Source organism: Aspergillus affinis, assembly GCF_023601865.1.
Source record: "Aspergillus affinis strain CMG 70 chromosome Unknown NODE_27_length_306053_cov_87_951578, whole genome shotgun sequence".
Lineage (NCBI taxonomy): Eukaryota > Fungi > Ascomycota > Eurotiomycetes > Eurotiales > Aspergillaceae > Aspergillus > Aspergillus affinis.
The window spans coordinates 116642-133259 of record NW_026515808.1 but is presented as its reverse complement, the minus strand read 5'-3'; the positions used below and the strand labels follow the sequence as shown (position 1 = coordinate 133259).

Here is a 16618-nt window from a genome sequence, read left to right as displayed (position 1 = left end):
TTTCTCCGAAAGGGTGCGATCTGGTCTGGGGTTCAGACTTCAGAGTTGGGCCGATGTGGAGCCGCCGTATAGAAACACGAGATCCCTTTGCGAGAACACAAAGGGCCCCTTTCCTGCCAAGGGAAGACAGTAGGTTGCTGGGTAACATTAGTCTGATCGCTGGTGCAAGTGACGGTGTCGGCTTGCTCCGAAAATGCAGGGGCCCGAATTTTGGTCGCAATTAAATGTAATATCGAAACAGGGACAAAAACAGCTCACTCAATCTGCGAGCCGCGCCTGAGACCCATTTTTCCTGATCCTTGGTTTCCAGTAGTCCATTTCCTACTCCGTTCTGCGCCGCAGTTACCAAAGTAAATCTCCTCAGTATGTCAACTAATCTCCACGTCCTGTGCGACACGCTGAGATCGCTTGGGCTGCGATGGCTATCGCCCCTGAATGGAAGGAGCTCTAGCCGTGGAGCTATTGAGAGAATCTACAGAAACCTTTGGTGATCAGGCACATTAGATGCCCAATAATTGATCCTGACGAGAAATGCGATCGCCAGTTGATCGCAGAGAGGGTCATTGACATTGGCACCGAACGTCGGTTCGCTCTTGAGCGAAATGACACATTGAGCTTAGGCTCAGGGTTGGTCATGTCATTATCGTTGTCGATCCGGTTGACTTTGGGATCGGCAATTATGACCATGTTCATGGACTCCATAACTAGTCGAATGTTGCCGAACCCTAAGTTCCTTTTATCATCCAAAATTGGTCCCTTCTGAGTTTTCTTAGCTTTGTGTCGGTTTATATGTGCCCGTTTCACCCGTCCAGTCGCGGGATGTATGGCAGCCACCCCGTTCAGCTAGTGTGAATTTTGATGGAATTTGGCCGAAGATATATAACGACCCACAGAACGAGAGTGATTCTCTGATCAGCTGCGGCATGGCCAGTACTTCACCTCAAAACGGTGTTTTAGAGCCAGTGCTACTGAGAAAGCCATGATCCAAATCTGCGCGAATCATGTAATGGGCTTAATGGTAGAGAACCGGAGGAAAGGTTGAATGTCCAAAGTCGCTTGCAACCTTTCTCGGAGTATTGACTGGATCAATTTCTGAAGATGGTTTTGTCATCAGACTAACAGGTGTATTGAGTGTTTATACTCTGGCTAACGTGAACAACCCCCTCGCAGTCTTTGCCGTTCTCGTCACACTAGAAACTCTGCTCACCGTCCTGGCCACCAAGGACTGTCGACGCACGCCATCATCATCTCTGACCTCACCTTCCTGGTTGAGAAGATCAGCATCGGCACCGGTCTTGTCCAGCTCCGATATCTTCCACGCCCGCACAAGCCAGAGGCAAAGGGCTCCTCCCATAAACATAAAGCCAGTGAAGATCTGGGCATGCAGAAAATTGGTCCCGTTGTCGGTTCGTAACCACAGGGCGATCGGTTCGGCAAATGTGCTCGGTATGACCACCGAAAGCCAGAATATCGACAAGGCAGATGGGAGGAGTTTCAATCCCACCACCTCGGCGCCCACCGGAGCCACCGTGGTCGTGAAGGTTGCGGATACAGTGCCGCCGATCAGCGCATAGAAGATGAGGACGCCAAAGCTTTTGGCAAAAATCCAGATTACAAAAGAAAAGAGGCCGGCCAGGAAGGTACATCCGAATGCGGTGTTCAGTCGTCCAAAGTCATCGCTGACGTACCCTATAACCGGTCGCCCCAGACCTCCTCCTAGGTTGAACATGGCACCGAGAATCGAGCCTTGGGATGCGGTAAGGCCCACGGTGCTCGCGTAGCTGGGAATGGAGAAAAGCAGGGCCACATAGCCCAACACGCTAAAGAAACCCCAGGCCAAAGTGAGCAGGAACTCCGGTCGCTTCAAAAGACTAGTATGGAAGGCGATTTGGACAGCTCCAATGACCTGGTTGCGATCCCTTATGAGGATGGCGGAGAAGCCGCACGCAGCAGCTGATACTATAGCCAGGATTCGGAAAGCCCACCCAGTTCCCCATCTCTGGATGATGGCACTTGTAGCCAGCGAATAAATCAGGCCTCCGATCCCCGATCCCGCCGTCCCAATCCCGTTTGCAAGAGAGCGTCGGCGATTGAACCATTGCGGGATGATGCCAACGGTGGCGCTGAATTGCATTCCCATCCCGAATCCAAAACACACGGCCTGGCTCAGAAATAATTGCCAAATCTCGGTCGCCCATGACGCCCCTAACAACGCGGCGGTCTGCAGTGTGATTCCTATCGCCAAGCTAGCCCTCGTCCCCCATTCTCGAGTGGTGATCGTTGCGACTGGAGCGATGAATTGGGCTAAACTGAGAGAAAGGCCTCCGACGAAGGCAAAGTCGAGGTCCGAGGCCCCTGGAAATGTATTTGTGTCGAGATAATGTGCTAGAAATACACCATAGGACTGAGAGAAACGAGAATTAGCAGATCAAACATTGTCGCGAGGCCACAGGATCCTACACTATTGATTCCCCAGGTATGGGCATTGACCAAAAAGACGCACAGCACACAGACCCAGCCATAACCACCATCTGGAGGTGGTTCTACCTCTGTCCGAGCTGGTGGTTGGACTTGCTCAGGTTCATTCTCGGACAGCTTCTTCTCTGAAAAGTCAGGAGATGGGTGACTCATGGTGCCGTGGTCAGGGGCAGTTGCTGTTATCGCCGGACTCGAGTCGCCATTCTTCTCCGACTCCATTTCTTCTTTCAACACCCGACGGTGGGTTGGGGAGGAGTTTCACGATCTGAAATGAGGAGTTGGAATCAAAAGAAGAGAAAAGAGTACGTAAGACGCGAGATAAATATCTTCCTCGAACTGAGAGAGCTGAGAGTATACCAGGGTAGGGGACGGCGCCCGTCGGAACCGCCGACGCCATGGAATTCCTCCACCAGTCAATTTCTCTTTCCCCGGTCTTAGTAACGGAAGAACATACGAATGACTGATAAGAAGATAATTGACGCCAGGCATTATCGGGGAAACGTCCAGACGCTGGTGTGGGGACCCCAGTCCGTTATTGCATTCTAGTGATTTTACCCCTAATACCAGGGGTCATACACCACCACGTCAGTCCCGTAAGCCCCTGGAGGCCTGAAGGCGACATCGGAGTGCAGACATACAGTCAGATCCGTAAAGAATACCCCCCCTTGCAGGTTAATGGAGTAATGTAACCCCCCAGATACTATTCTGGTGCTAAAAATAAGCCGCACAAGCCCCGTAAGCCTATTCAGGCCGGAAGTCGACGTGATTGCATGGTTTGGCCACTCTCGTTGCCAATAAGTGGAGTAAATGTAACCCTCCAGGGATCAACGTCCAATTTGGAACACGCGCTAGATTCACCCAGACAAACAAAGATTCGTTTCCTCTCGCGCCGAGAATCCAGACAGCAGTCGGCTGGCTTGGCATCGTATCTGACACCGATGCTCGTCTTCATTCGTATGTCACTATCGCCGCGATGATCGCGTGCTTTGCTATAATCTTCTACAACTACCAATCCATGTTGACAGGACTCACCCCGGGTTGCGCTAATCCCTTGGCAATTCAATGAGGAAAGTGCTTTGGCTGCCGTAGTTGGGGTCAAGTTCAGGGCTAACATGCATCAAGGATTGGATTCCATGTACAAGGCGCCGGGTGGCGATCAAACTACTGCGTACACCTCTTCAACGTTGGTTCCAGATTGTAACTTTAGGCAACACGCGTCTAGGATCTTGCCGAGATCAGGAACGGTTTCCGGTGCCGAAGATAACTGTCATATTGAGTGGTCAACGATTGATGACAACCCCTCTTAGTTGCCAATTCGCTCGGGCTACTCTGAAGTATGGAGGATGGGGTTCCTTACCCCGCATAGTGATTGTTTGATCCTCTAGATTTTGTACTGCACGATGTCGGGGCCAGGCTATATGACTATTGATGCCGTTCTTCTACTATAGATGTGAAGGAGGATGAATCGTTACTGGGTACAAGGATGTCAAGTGTATATCAAATCATTTTCCACCCAGTGTTACTCTACAGTGTACCTTGTGATTCTAATACCAAGGAGCCTGTAGAACAGCCAAGTCCGTAGGGAAAGAGCCGGATACCATTTTTGCATCTTCATCTCGTATTGCGAGGGGCCTGGTGACTTTACCCTATTGAGATCTCACTGAAGTAGCTGCTTGGCAGCTACTATGTCTCCATCTTCATCGTTCTAGTTCTAAGCCGCGTCAGCAGCCCCTCAAGCCCTCGGAGGCGAGAAAACGACATGATTGTATAGCTCGGCTGTCTATTCTGCAGGCAAGTGGGGTGGTTGAATCCTTCAGAAGCTGATGGATTTGATGCATGTCTGGACTTAATATCAATGTGACAGATTAACACCTCTCCGATGGACCAATTTGCAAGACGTTGGATAAATACCTCGCTGGCACCGAGTCTCTGGCCTCTCGATGTTTCTCAATTCAACCGACCTGTGAGCGGAACATCTTGGTCTATTTCTTCTTCTTCGTCTTTTTTCAATATGGAGACTATCAAGAGAACCTTTGCGCAATGCAAGGAAGAAAATCGCGTATGTTCCCCGAGTGGCGGAAGCTATGTGAATTTATCCGAGGTTTATGAAAGCACTTCTAACTTGTGGTATAGCCTGCCTTTGTAACCTTTGTTACAGCTGGCTATCCTAGTGTTGAAGAGGCTGTAGATATTATATTGGGATTGGAAGCTGGTGGTGCAGGTATGCAGTATCTTGACTCAATTTAGCTACATTTCTAATTCTTCTTCACAGATATTATTGAGCTTGGTATTGTTAGTACTACAGTCTCGTTGATACTCACGGATCTTTCTAACCTGATTGCTAGCCTTTCACGGATCCCTTCGCGGATGGTCCTACAATTCAAAGCGCAAACACTGTTCGTTGCCTTTCCTATGTTGTATGCCTAGTTACTTATTATTGTAGCAAGCGCTTGCGAACAATGTCACAATCGAGACAACCCTGGGATTGGTAAAGCAGGCTCGGAAAAGAGGGCTTAAAGCACCCCTGCTGTTGATGGGTTACTACAATCCACTACTGAGCTATGGCGAGGAGCGACTGTTAAATGACTGTCGTGAGGCGGGTGTCAACGGCTTCATTGTCGTGGACCTTCCCCCACACGAGGCCGTTAAATTCAGAAATTTCTGTGCGAAGGGCGGGTAGGTGATGATGTCCCCACGATAGATTATTCCCACTGACATTTGTATACAGACTATCATACGTCCCTCTTATCGCTCCTTGTAAGCGCCCCTCCCCGGATTCGTCCGACCTACTTAGCTTCTAACGCTTCGTTTCAGCCACTACTGAGACCCGACTCAAACTACTCTGTAAGCTCGCGGACTCGTTTGTCTACGTTGTATCACGCATGGGCGTCACCGGTGCCACTGGTACTCTAAGTACCGGCCTACCCGAACTATTGGCTCGAATCAAACAATACTCGGGCGATGTTCCGGCCGCAGTTGGTTTCGGTGTCAGTACAAGGGAGCACTTCCTGAGTGTAGCCAGCATAGCGGATGGCGTTGTTATCGGCAGTCAAATTATCACAACCCTATCTAAGGCCGCCCCTGGGGAGCGGGCCAAAGCTGCCGAACAATACTGCACTGAGATATGTGGAAGAAGAAATTTGCCAGAGGATCGAAAGACTCAAGTTATTGAGACAGTGAATGGCGCCGATGAGCCAAATGCAGCCAACAGTGCCGTGCAAGCTAATGGTGCCGTGTACACAAATGGAGCCCACACCAATGGAACTCATACTAACGGAGCTTATACCAATGGAGCCCATACCAACGGTGCCGCGCATACCAATGGTGCCGTCCAGACAAATGGCAACCATTCAGGACTTCCTGATGAGATAAAGGTAGAGAAAGGTGAGGGAGAAGACCCAGAACTCTTCCCTGCACGTTTCGGTGAGTTCGGAGGCTCGTATGCCCCCGAATCACTCATGAGATGTCTCTCAGAGCTGGAGGCCGGCTTTGAGAAAGTCCGGAATGATCCCGACTTCTGGGCAGAGTTTCGATCCTACTACCCTTATCTAGGAAGGCCTGGGCATCTCCATGTCGCAGATCGCCTTACTGAACATGTCGGTGGAGCCACTATTTGGTTGAAGCGTGAGGACTTGAACCATACTGGAAGTCATAAGATCAATAGCGCTTTGGCGCAGATCCTTCTGGCTCGCCGCTTGGGTAAGACTGAGATTATTGCTCAGACCGGTGCGGGTATGCATGGTGTAGCAACTGCCACTGTCTGTGCGAAATTCAACATGAAGTGCACTATCTTCATGGGCGCAGTAAGTAGTCGGGCTTAAAACGATGCTGCAACTTTATATCTAACGGCTGTACAGGAAGACGTTAGAAGACAGGCCCTGAACGTGTTCAGGATCAAATTGCTTGGTGCCGAGGTCGTCCCAGTTGAGGCAGGCTCGAAAACTCTCAGAGACGCTGTGAATGAAAGTTTCCGAGTTTGGATCACCAAGGTCGACACAGCCTTTCACATTATCGGTTCAGCAATTGGTCCACATCCCTTCCCTACGATTGTGCGCACTTTCCAGACCATTATTGGAGAAGAGACGAAGACACAAATGCTGGAGCAGCGGAACAAACTGCCAGATGCGGTTGTTGCTTGCATCGGTGGGGGCAGTAATGCTCTGGGAATGTTTTATCCGTTCATTGAGCAACACAGTGTGAAGCTTCTGGGAGTGGAAGCTGGGGGTGACGGCCTTGACTCGAAGAGGCATGCCGCTACTCTAACCGGTGGCACCAAGGGAGTCTTGCATGGGAGTAGGACGTATGTCTTGCAGGATCAGCACGGACAGATCCAGGACACCCATTCCATCTCAGCTGGTCTGGACTATGCTGGCGTTGGGTGAGTAGAATCTTCCAATTTTTCTTCTGTGTCATGCGATCAAATATCATACCGGGTGTGGACACGATGATTCGCTAACTGGCTGAACAGGCCAGAACTCAGTTCCTGGAAAGATTCAGGCCGCGCACAGTTCGTTGCCGTTACTGATGCTCAAGCCCTCGCCGGGTTCAAGCTGCTCGGTGAGCTGGAGGGGATCACTCCCGCGCTAGAAAGTGCCCATGCCGTCTGGGGCGCAATGGAGCTGGCCAAGACAATGAGGAAAGACCAAGATGTTGTTATCTGTCTCAGTGGAAGAGGGTTTGTCTATCCCCCCCATAGTTCTCGCGCTCTCGACTGACTTCTAGTCAAGTGACAAGGATGTGGAAAGTGTGGCGGAGGAACTTCCCAGACTTGGACCCCAAATCGGGTGGGATTTGAGGTTTTGATAGTCCTCGGCGACCAACCTTTGTCGTCCGCTCACTCATTCTGGCGTTAGCGAAGGCTGTCCGGCATGATGAGGTTTTCTGGTGGCAAAGAGTCTCAGGTAGACCGCAACAAAAAGAGGACAAGAGCTATTTCTGAATGAAGAGCAGGGTTTTTCCACTTGTAAGAATATTTGCAGACATAGATCAGAATGGAATGGCCCATCCCCAGGACTCTACCGATGTTCCCACCAAGTACCACAACATTCACAATCTTATCTTATAATTCTGGCTCGCTTCCGCCCCTTCTCCTCGAAAATCTTTTGTTCAGACGCATCGCCCCTCGTCTAAGACTATTCCTCGCACATTGTAGCCAACTTGCCGTATTTCTCGCATATCTCGCAAAACATCGCATATCGCAAATCTCGCATATCACGTAGATCACCAACTTGACATAGCTGTGGATGTCATTTTAAAGCCATTCGAGTCTGCAGGGTCGGTATTTTTTCGTTTTCTTGTAAAATGTTTAATTTGCATAGTTTTCTCGGTAGACCCTTCAAGGCAACGTCATTCTCTTCTTCTGTTGGCGCAGAAACCCTCAATGGCGGTTAGGTTTCCTAATCGAGCCGCTCCCGACATGGTCCACAAAGGCCCCTGAAAGCCTTCAATGCAAAATCTTTCACGGCTCTATAGACGTATTATTCACCTCGATAGTACCTCACAGGCGTTACTTCTACATCAAGATGTTCAAATGGTAGGAAATTGTCAGTGCACCTCGCGACCCGGCTAACAGCGACAGGTACCAAAGAAGCCTCGTTCAGCGTCCGATACTGACGCAGAGTCTTACCACGGCTGTATGTTCCTAGCGTCGTCTCATTATACTAATCAACTAATATTCGTTGTATGAAGTGTCTGTTTGCCGTGGGTGATGGCCTCGCTCAGCAGGGAGTAGAAAAGAAAGGTCTCGCCCGCCATGACATGACACGCACTGCGCGCATGGCATTTTATGGAGGAGGTTAGTCTACGCGAATATTACTATGAATGTCAGTAGCTAACAGCTCGAATAGCGGTATTTGGCCCAGTCGCCACTAAATGGTTCCAGTTCCTTCAAAATAGAATCCAGCTTTCCACTGTCCCCAGAACGCTAGCTGCCCGAGTCGCCGCCGACCAGCTGCTCTGTGCGCCCACGATGATCGGTGTCTTCTTGTCCAGCATGTCGATAATGGAAGGAGTTGATCCCAAGGACAAACTACAGCGCACGTACTGGGAAGCACTGCGAGCCAACTGGACTATTTGGCCTGTTTTGCAAGGCTTGAACTTGTCGCTTGTCCCGCTGCAGTATCGAGTCCTGAGTGTGAATGTATTTAATATCGGTATGCACATCTCTCCTGATCTTGACTCTTTGTCTTCGTGGCCTTCTCAGTTGCTAAACTCACGGCCGTGGACTAATGATGCGCAGGTTGGAATTGCTTTTTGAGCTTCTTGAATAGCGCGGATGATGTTGAACAACCGCCCGTTGTTTAGTGAAAATCTTTGGTTAACTATAGATGACGTGTATTGGAGTAATTTAGATTGAACTTAGACCTCTAAGAAGCAATATTCGAGAAATTCAATAACTTGCGTCCCAAACGCTTTTGTTAAACAGAGCCAAAGTACATGTTCTCTTTCTGTAAAGTAGATAAACAAGACCCCAACAGTGAATGACATCATAACCAGATTATTCAGCGACGAAGAAAGATCCGGAATCCGGAAGTGAATTTTCCCGGAAGTCTCCATTAGAAATCCCGGCGCCAAACTGCACTATTCCCCATCGGGACCACAGGGAACAAGAAACAAACAAAGAGGACTTCATCTTCCAGCAATTTCAACCACTTCAAACAACATCACTGCCCACGTGAACTCCGTCTACACCTGCATCGCAGGTGCCAGGTTGTGCCAGAATTCACATTTCCTCGTGGCGTCCGGCGGCACTCTCTCCATCGCCGTGTTGTTCGTTTGCAGTCGCATCCGAATCCCGGCCGCACTGCCCCAGGAGTGCCATTCCGGGGCGTGGTGGTACCGGTGCGGATTCGGATCGAGCGACCGAACGAAACTCACCCAGTAATTCATGATCACTGGGACTACCGCGGCGTTGACGGTCTCATAGTAAGACCCCTGGCCGGTATACCCAGGACCAAAAATGGCTGGGACCTCGATCGTGTGCGGAACCCCCAGCCCTTCCGCCAGGCTGGGAGGGTCCTGCACGTTGACCCGGTAGTTCCAGACATGAGCAGGGGAGAGATACCTGGCGATGGAGGCGGCGATGTGGTTGCCCGGACAGACAAACGTCGCATCGCCGTAGGCCGCGGATGCCGCCGAGAAGAATGGGGCGTGGTAAGGCAGGGTGGCCGATTTCTCATATACACTATTGATGGTCTCCAGCTGACGTTTCTCCAGATCCGGGTAATAATTCCTCAGGAACTGGGAAACTTCAGTCTTGGTGGACGCGTTGAAGGCGAAATATGAGCCTTCGTCGGTATCGTCGCCCACCATGACCGGTACCTTGATAAATCGCCCTCGCTCGAAGAGGGCATAAAGGCGGTCGACTACGAGGTCATTGTCGACCACTGGCAAGAAATACCAGCGCACAAGAGGGGTAGCGGTGGTGTTGGGGAATGCCGACGCGACATTCGCGGCCTGGAGCTGGTTGATGTCGATCGAGCGAAGGCAGGCCAGTGCATCGGGCGCGTTGACACAGCCGGCGTCTATCACGAAGCGATCGAATTGCCACTCGGTCTCCGATACAGTCCTCTGGGTTGGCCAAAATGGGGACTGGAAGATCGCACCAGTGAACAAGTGGTCGTCTCTCCCTCCGTACGCCACGAGGTGATAGCCAACCGAGCCGGCTCCAGCAGAACAACCATGGATGACAACGTGATTGGGGTCACCTCCAAACTACCCTCAGCCAAGTTGGTCAGATCTCAGGAATTCGAGCTGCAACTGAGCGGGATGTGAGTTATCATACCTTTGGAATATGCTCTTGCACCCATTGCAAAGCCATTCGCTGATCCAGAAGCCCGGCATTCAGATTGCCATTCTTCCTCACCTTCTCGCTTGCCAGGAATCCCAGGGCGCCAACTCGGTAGTTCAGCGTGACAAACACGATGCCATGTCCAGACTCTTGGACAACCTTGGTTCCGTTATAATTGGCATTTGAGTTTTGAGCGTACCCTCCTCCTTGGATGAAGACCCAGACCGGGAGCCTAGACGTCACTGTTGCGTTGGACGGAGTAAAAACGTTTATAAACAGGCAATCTTCTGCCTTGTCGCCCGTTGTGACGTTTTCACCCAAGCCCACGCAGATCGGACCGTGCTGTGGGATTTTAGTCATGATACGCTCTTGGGTTCTGGGTCTCTCACCTTGAATGCAGTTTGGATTGAGTCTGTTCGGGGTGGAGCCTGGGGTGCTCTGAACCTCAAGTTCCCCAAGGGTGGTGCTGCATAGCGCATGCCGAGATACTGGTCAACTCCAGCATTGAGTCGAAGCCCTTCGTAGGTCGAGTATCCAAGATCGACTAGGGGCCTCGATGCACCCGGAAAGCCGCCTGCCAGGAAAGCCTGGAGGATTAGAGTCAGATAGAAAAGAAACACCTTCATTTTGGTCGCTTTCGATTTCTACTGAGGATTAACGAGTGCGGTAAGAAGCTTAGTTGGGTCAGTTGGGATGGTTGAGAGGATTGAGAGGTGTGAACGATGATGGGGCACAGCGATGTTGACTCCCTAATATATAGCCCGGGCATAAGGAAGGACAGACTCACGATCGAAGCAATGAGGATACAGAAATTCATGGCCATCCACCCAATTATCCGGAGAGACGGTTTCCCCGCAAATTGGCGCCTTTGGATATTCACGTCGCTGCAACATCGGACCGAGAAACCGACATCACAGGTCCTCAGGGCAGATCACGCGGGGAGGCGTGGATCAGTGGCATGCTTGATTTGAATCTTGATCTTTGCTCTGATTTTCTATCGCCTGCAATGCTCTTTGCAAATGCCTGACAAACTACTAAGACGGCTGCAAGCCAAGCATCGGGCAGCGAAAATCCATGAGCAAACGCAGAACAACTTCCCCACAACCGAGATGTACCTCATCATCTTATAATCTCTTATTGGATTTGGCATTTAATTAGTCGGCCCACCGCGGGCTTGACTGCAAAATCTCCAGATCGCTATAAGACCTACCACGCTTACCCTAAAAGAGACATGGGAACGAGAACGACATTGCGGTAGGCGCCAGAGATTTTGCAACCACCAGACTCATTGCTCTGGAATCTATTTAAAATTCTCTATTCGACCTCGTCGCTTATGATGGAAGTTCCCCATTCAATTACGAATGCCGATCCCTGCTGCCAACATGGTAGTAGGAGAATATCGTCTCTACCACTATGATCCTTCATTCCCGGCCGCGGTCGCTGCCACCGCTTGTTTCGGGGTCTTGACAAGCATACATTTGGTTTATTTTATTGCCCGACGAACTTGTTCTTTTACACCATTTATCATCGGCGGCTTGTGTATGACCTTCCTTTCCCTTTTTGTTTGTTTTCGTCCTCCGACAGAGGCTAACCTTTAAAAGGCGAAACCATCGGATATGTTGGACGAATACTGAATAGTCGAGAGACTCCCGACTGGACGACAGGCCCGTATATCATGCAGACGTTGTTACTCCTGGTCGCCCCCGCGCTCTTCGCAGCATCCATATACATGATCTTAGGACGGTTGATCCAGTTCGTCGATGGGGATTCAAGATCCATAATCCGAGGTCGATGGATCACGAGAATATTCGTTGTCGGCGATGTTATCTCCTTTCTTGCACAAGGCGGTGGTACGATCTTCCTCTCCTGATCCAAAATCTCTCTATTGATCAGACCAGGCGGAGGCGTCCTGGCGCAAGCAGACACTAAGGACAAACAAGATCTGGGAAACTGGATCATAATTGCAGGGTTAGCAGTACAGATTGTCTTCTTCGGGCTGTTCGTGATCGTCTCGGTAATCTTCCACATCCGGATGGTGAACAGTCCTACGCAGCGGTCTGTTGACCTGCGAGCCCCTTGGAGGCGATTCCTGATTGTACTGTACGTTGTTAGTACGTTGATTATGATTCGATCAGTCTTTCGGGTTATTGAGTACGTGCAAGAAACGGACGGCACTCTCCAGTCAAAAGAGTTTTGGCTCTATGTGTTCGACGGACTATTGATGTTTCTGGTAATGGTGGTCTTGCTGTTGCATCATCCCAGCCAGATCGTGACCAGGAGTCGAAGGACGAGTCCACATGGACGTCGGAAAAGAAGGAGACGTCATTCTCGCAAAAGACGTCCGGTTGGTGAGGAACTTCATATTCAATATTAGCACCAAAGTTACAGTCATAGGCTTAATTCCAGGACTCTATAAACGCAACAGGTCAACCAGGTACACGGAAAGATTGTAAAGTATTCCCCTTTCTCATATGAAGGATCTGCGCGGCCAAGACCGAAGGAATCGCTTGAGTCACATCTGCAGTCTTTCACCATCATTATTGCTAGTGCTTATGCCAAGCGGAGTCCAAATACACCGAATCATTCACTGGCATACCCCGTACGGAATAAACTTCTCCAACTCACCCCACTCTCACCCAAACAACATGGGAATCATCGCCGTCGCAGGAGGAACCGGAAGCGTTGGGCGAACCATCGTAGAGTCGTTGATTGAGCATGGAAAACACCAGGTGATTGTGCTGTCACGCAAAGTAAATCCCACCGTCCCCTCCAAAGACCTATCTGACGGAAACAGGCACCCGGCGATGGAGACATCTTCCGAATCCTCCAAGTAGACTACAACGACGTTGAATCCACTGCCTTGGCTTTTGAGGCCGAGCAAATCGACACCGTCATTTGTGTCTTTGGGATGATCTCGGATGAGTCGAGCGACACGCAAATCAACTTGATTCGCGCGGCAGATAGGTCTAAATTCACGCGACGATTCGTCGTAAGCGAGTTCGACATGTTATTCAAGGAAGAGTATGTGCCCAATCCTTCGGGTTCGTTGTCTATACTAATACATGTTTAGACATATCTCCTACATTCCCACGGCAAAATGGGCATTCGATGCCCTTCGTATGATTGAAACCACTGGCCTCGAGCATACTCGCGTTGTGAATGGTATGTTTCTCGATTACTATGGCCTTCCGCACTGGAGAAGTCATTTAAAGCCATGGGTGAATGCCGTGAATGTGCAGCGCAAGTGGGCTGTAATTCCTGGAGACGGCGAAACACCTGTTAGCTTCATTACGACGCAGGATCTCGGTCGGTTCGTTGCTCGACTGATGGATTTGGAGGAGTGGCCGCGTGTCAGCTGTTTTGCGGGTGTGACGGCCTCGTTTAATAAGATCTTGAAGCATGCAGAACGCGTTCGAGGTTTGTCCACAAGATAAGAAGAAAACGCTAACAAACATGACTGACGGGAAGTAGAGGACAAATTCACAGTCAAGTACGAGGATCTTGAGACTCTACGAAAGGGCAAAATCTCATTCCCCGAGTTTGAAGATGCCGGGTTCAAAGCATCAGACCAGTCTGACGAGGCCATCTTTGCGCTATTCCATCGTGTCGCGGCCACTGGAGGATATTTCATTCCTCCAGATAAAGCCCTGGATGACAGATTCCCCGACATCAAAGTCACGACTGCGGAAGAAGTGATGAATGTCTGGAAAGACCGGTGATGCTGTGTCTTTCAAGCTCTATTGGAGACGTATCTTCGCATTCTTGATTTAGTACACTCTTTGACCAAAAGGATTCAAATCCCTGCAATGAGTCATAAATACACGGAGTAGGACATGCCACGTCTTGGCCAACAGTAGGATTTGACTCACTCCCTTTGTAATACCTCTGGGTGATTATTTATCAACATTAGTTATCCCCTGATGCAATCTGTATATTCTAGATACAAGCCACTCATTCATCATGCACATCCATGTCGTCTCCAAATCTAACAACGCCGAACATACCACTATCTCCCTCAACCCGGCAATTAGCCCGTTACCTCCCTCGTCCATCCGCGTGAAACCGGAGCTAGTAAGCCTGACATCCAACAACCTCAGTTATGCGCGCAGCGGCCACATTCTCCGCTGGTGGGACACCTATCCCGTTCCATCAAATTCACCTGCCCCCTACAACGACCAGTCAACCTGGGGAATCGTGCCTGCCTGGGGGTACGGCATCGTATTGGAGAGCACAACGTCCCTTCTGCCAGGCACGCGACTTTGGGGGTTCTGGCCCACTGCCAATACTTCGGTTGATCTTACCGTCACCCCGGGTCAGCCGGACGGCACATGGATCGAGACCAGCCCACATAGACAGGCCCTGATGCCGTTGTACAATCGCTACGCTGTGGCTTACGACCAAGAAAAGGATCGGATGGCATGGTCTACTGTTTTTAACGGTACTTGGCGAGCCGGATATTTGCTGAGCGAATATGTGCTGAATCCGCTGCAGCCGATTCACCCGCTCGGTGCCAGTGCCGGACTTCCCTGGACGGCTGAGGACGCTGATGTCTCTTCGGCAGTGGTCATCGCGTTGGGAGCATCGGCTAAGACGGCGCGTTTGTTCACATATAATTTTGCGAGACGGTCGGCGAATTTACCGTTAGGATACCTCCTCGTGAGCTCCTCCCCGGAGCCCTTGATTTCACCTGCAGCGAGCTCGGGATTTCCTGTGCGCGCGGTTTCTTATGATGAGCTGGAGAAATCAGCCGACTGGCTAGCTGATCGCAAGCCGACGAAACTTGTTATCGTGGATTTTGGGGGCAGGGGCGATAGTTTGCGTCGACTATGCGAGTTGATCAAGCATACTGAGGGCTTAAAGACCAGCAAGAGAGTAATCATTCATGTTGGGGGACAACAAAAGGTATATACATATACAGCTCATATTCTTTTATGGTACTAGGAGCTAACGCGGTTAGGTCTACACGAGCGAGGAAGTGCAAGCAGCGCGAGACGCAATGGTGGCCGAGGGCAAAATCCAGTACAATACAGCTGGGGTTCAGGATACCTTGCTGCAGGGCAATATCCCAGACGATTATCTCAATGCCGTCAACAAGCGCTGGAATCAATGGCTAGATGAGCGCAACGTCGCAATTCCCGACATGCGCCTCGTCTGGGGTAGCGGAGTCGATGGACCGCAGGGCATCGACGGTGGTTGGCAGAGACTGTGTCATGGCGACGTGGGATCTGAAGAGGCTCTTGTGTACGAGCTGTAGATTACTGTTCGCGCGAACGGTAGTCATTAAGTCCCCCGGTCGTGAAAAAAAAAAAAAAAAAAAACCATTCAGCGGCCAGAAGTAAGAGACGAAGATCCCAATACGCCACCCTCTGAATCGCCTGCCTGTCAATTAAAGATCGCAAATCATCCAATCAAGAAGATGTATTCGCCAACATGGTCACAATTGGCCGCTTCGCCGTCGGATCTGCCGCTGGAAACTGCATTAAAATGTGTCCGTTGTTGTAAAAGCGCACGACCACATCGTATACATGACTGGCCTGCTCAGGGTCCACCAGTCCGAGTATCCGGAACCGTTCACACAGCGATGGTTGTTCGTTCCAATACCCATTCATCTCATCCGTATTAGCGGTGATGATTTCACGATATTCTATGCAGCGTTCCTCCAAGGCGCTGGTCAATCGGTACTGGTAGAACGTGGGATCATACTGCGGCGGCATGGCGGCGGCGGCCAGGCGTTTTGCGTATCTCTTGGCCGCGAGAAGGAGAAAGGTCGTGAGAAGAGCAGTGTAGGCGCCTATTCGCAAGTGAGAGTAGAGCATAGAGAGCTTGTACTCTGGGTCTTCGGATTTGTGGTCAATCATATCGGAACCGACATAACCCATGTTGAACATGCAAAAGACGATCATGAATCTGTTCCAGTGAGTTTGGTGTACATTTCGACTCCACAGTTCAGAGTCAAACCTAACTTACTTGCCGCCCGAGATCCCTTAAGAGAAAATAAATCTCTTCCAGAGAGGCCTCGTGCTGATGGCTTCCACGCCGGACTGGCCTTGATATCGCATGATGTAGTCATCCGACACAGCGGTCTCGGCGAAGCGTTCATCGTTGCGCACGCCGCGGCGAGATGCCAACAGGAACAATAAAGGATTGAGTATTTCGGGGTTGACGGGTTCCCGAGAGGATCTCTCCAGGTCTGTTTTTTCGTTCATCATTTCGCTGGGGGTTGCCATCGTAGTGGGTGACAAGAGAGAGATTCGGAGACGGAGTGACGCACGGGGCTGAAGCCAAGATTATAAATGAAAGTCTTAACCAGTTCACTGGTGCCTTTGGCTTTGGTTAGTTACGAGCTATTAA

General features: G+C 50.5%; 7 protein-coding genes across 7 annotated transcripts; 4 read left to right on the top strand and 3 right to left on the bottom strand.

The window, feature by feature from the left end:
• Nucleotides 1-1135: 1135 nt before the first annotated feature.
• On the bottom strand, nt 1136-2697 carry KD926_005516 (MCT family MFS transporter; the record flags this gene model as incomplete). The annotated part of the gene is made up of 2 exons (XM_053098720.1): nt 1136-2404; nt 2461-2697. The coding sequence occupies 2 exons, from the start codon at nt 2695-2697 to the stop codon at nt 1136-1138; spliced, it is 1506 nt and encodes a 501-aa protein (XP_052957419.1).
• A 1792-nt stretch (nt 2698-4489) lies between these two features.
• On the top strand, nt 4490-8781 carry KD926_005515 (tryptophan synthase; the record flags this gene model as incomplete). Its single annotated transcript, XM_053098719.1, has 14 exons — nt 4490-4537; nt 4612-4699; nt 4751-4770; nt 4824-4874; nt 4922-5154; nt 5207-5235; nt 5293-6281; nt 6336-6856; nt 6947-7153; nt 7206-7262; nt 8057-8111; nt 8167-8272; nt 8325-8630; nt 8717-8781. The coding sequence occupies 14 exons, from the start codon at nt 4490-4492 to the stop codon at nt 8779-8781; spliced, it is 2775 nt and encodes a 924-aa protein (XP_052957418.1).
• A 381-nt stretch (nt 8782-9162) lies between these two features.
• KD926_005514 (uncharacterized protein) lies at nt 9163-10893 on the bottom strand (the record flags this gene model as incomplete). Its single annotated transcript, XM_053098718.1, has 3 exons — nt 9163-10191; nt 10262-10609; nt 10657-10893. 3 exons carry the CDS (start codon nt 10891-10893, stop codon nt 9163-9165), a joined length of 1614 nt encoding a protein of 537 aa, XP_052957417.1.
• Nucleotides 10894-11628: 735 nt separating this feature from the next.
• KD926_005513 (RTA1 domain-containing protein) lies at nt 11629-12619 on the top strand (the record flags this gene model as incomplete). The annotated part of the gene is made up of 4 exons (XM_053098717.1): nt 11629-11806; nt 11869-12117; nt 12166-12367; nt 12430-12619. 4 exons carry the CDS (start codon nt 11629-11631, stop codon nt 12617-12619), a joined length of 819 nt encoding a protein of 272 aa, XP_052957416.1.
• A 293-nt stretch (nt 12620-12912) lies between these two features.
• KD926_005512 (NAD(P)-binding protein) lies at nt 12913-13986 on the top strand (the record flags this gene model as incomplete). The annotated part of the gene is made up of 4 exons (XM_053098716.1): nt 12913-12996; nt 13062-13288; nt 13338-13684; nt 13739-13986. The coding sequence occupies 4 exons, from the start codon at nt 12913-12915 to the stop codon at nt 13984-13986; spliced, it is 906 nt and encodes a 301-aa protein (XP_052957415.1).
• Nucleotides 13987-14227: 241 nt separating this feature from the next.
• KD926_005511 (DUF2855 family protein) lies at nt 14228-15521 on the top strand (the record flags this gene model as incomplete). Its single annotated transcript, XM_053098715.1, has 2 exons — nt 14228-15169; nt 15225-15521. 2 exons carry the CDS (start codon nt 14228-14230, stop codon nt 15519-15521), a joined length of 1239 nt encoding a protein of 412 aa, XP_052957414.1.
• A 154-nt stretch (nt 15522-15675) lies between these two features.
• KD926_005510 (uncharacterized protein) lies at nt 15676-16494 on the bottom strand (the record flags this gene model as incomplete). The annotated part of the gene is made up of 2 exons (XM_053098714.1): nt 15676-16174; nt 16310-16494. The coding sequence occupies 2 exons, from the start codon at nt 16492-16494 to the stop codon at nt 15676-15678; spliced, it is 684 nt and encodes a 227-aa protein (XP_052957413.1).
• Nucleotides 16495-16618: the final 124 nt, after the last annotated feature.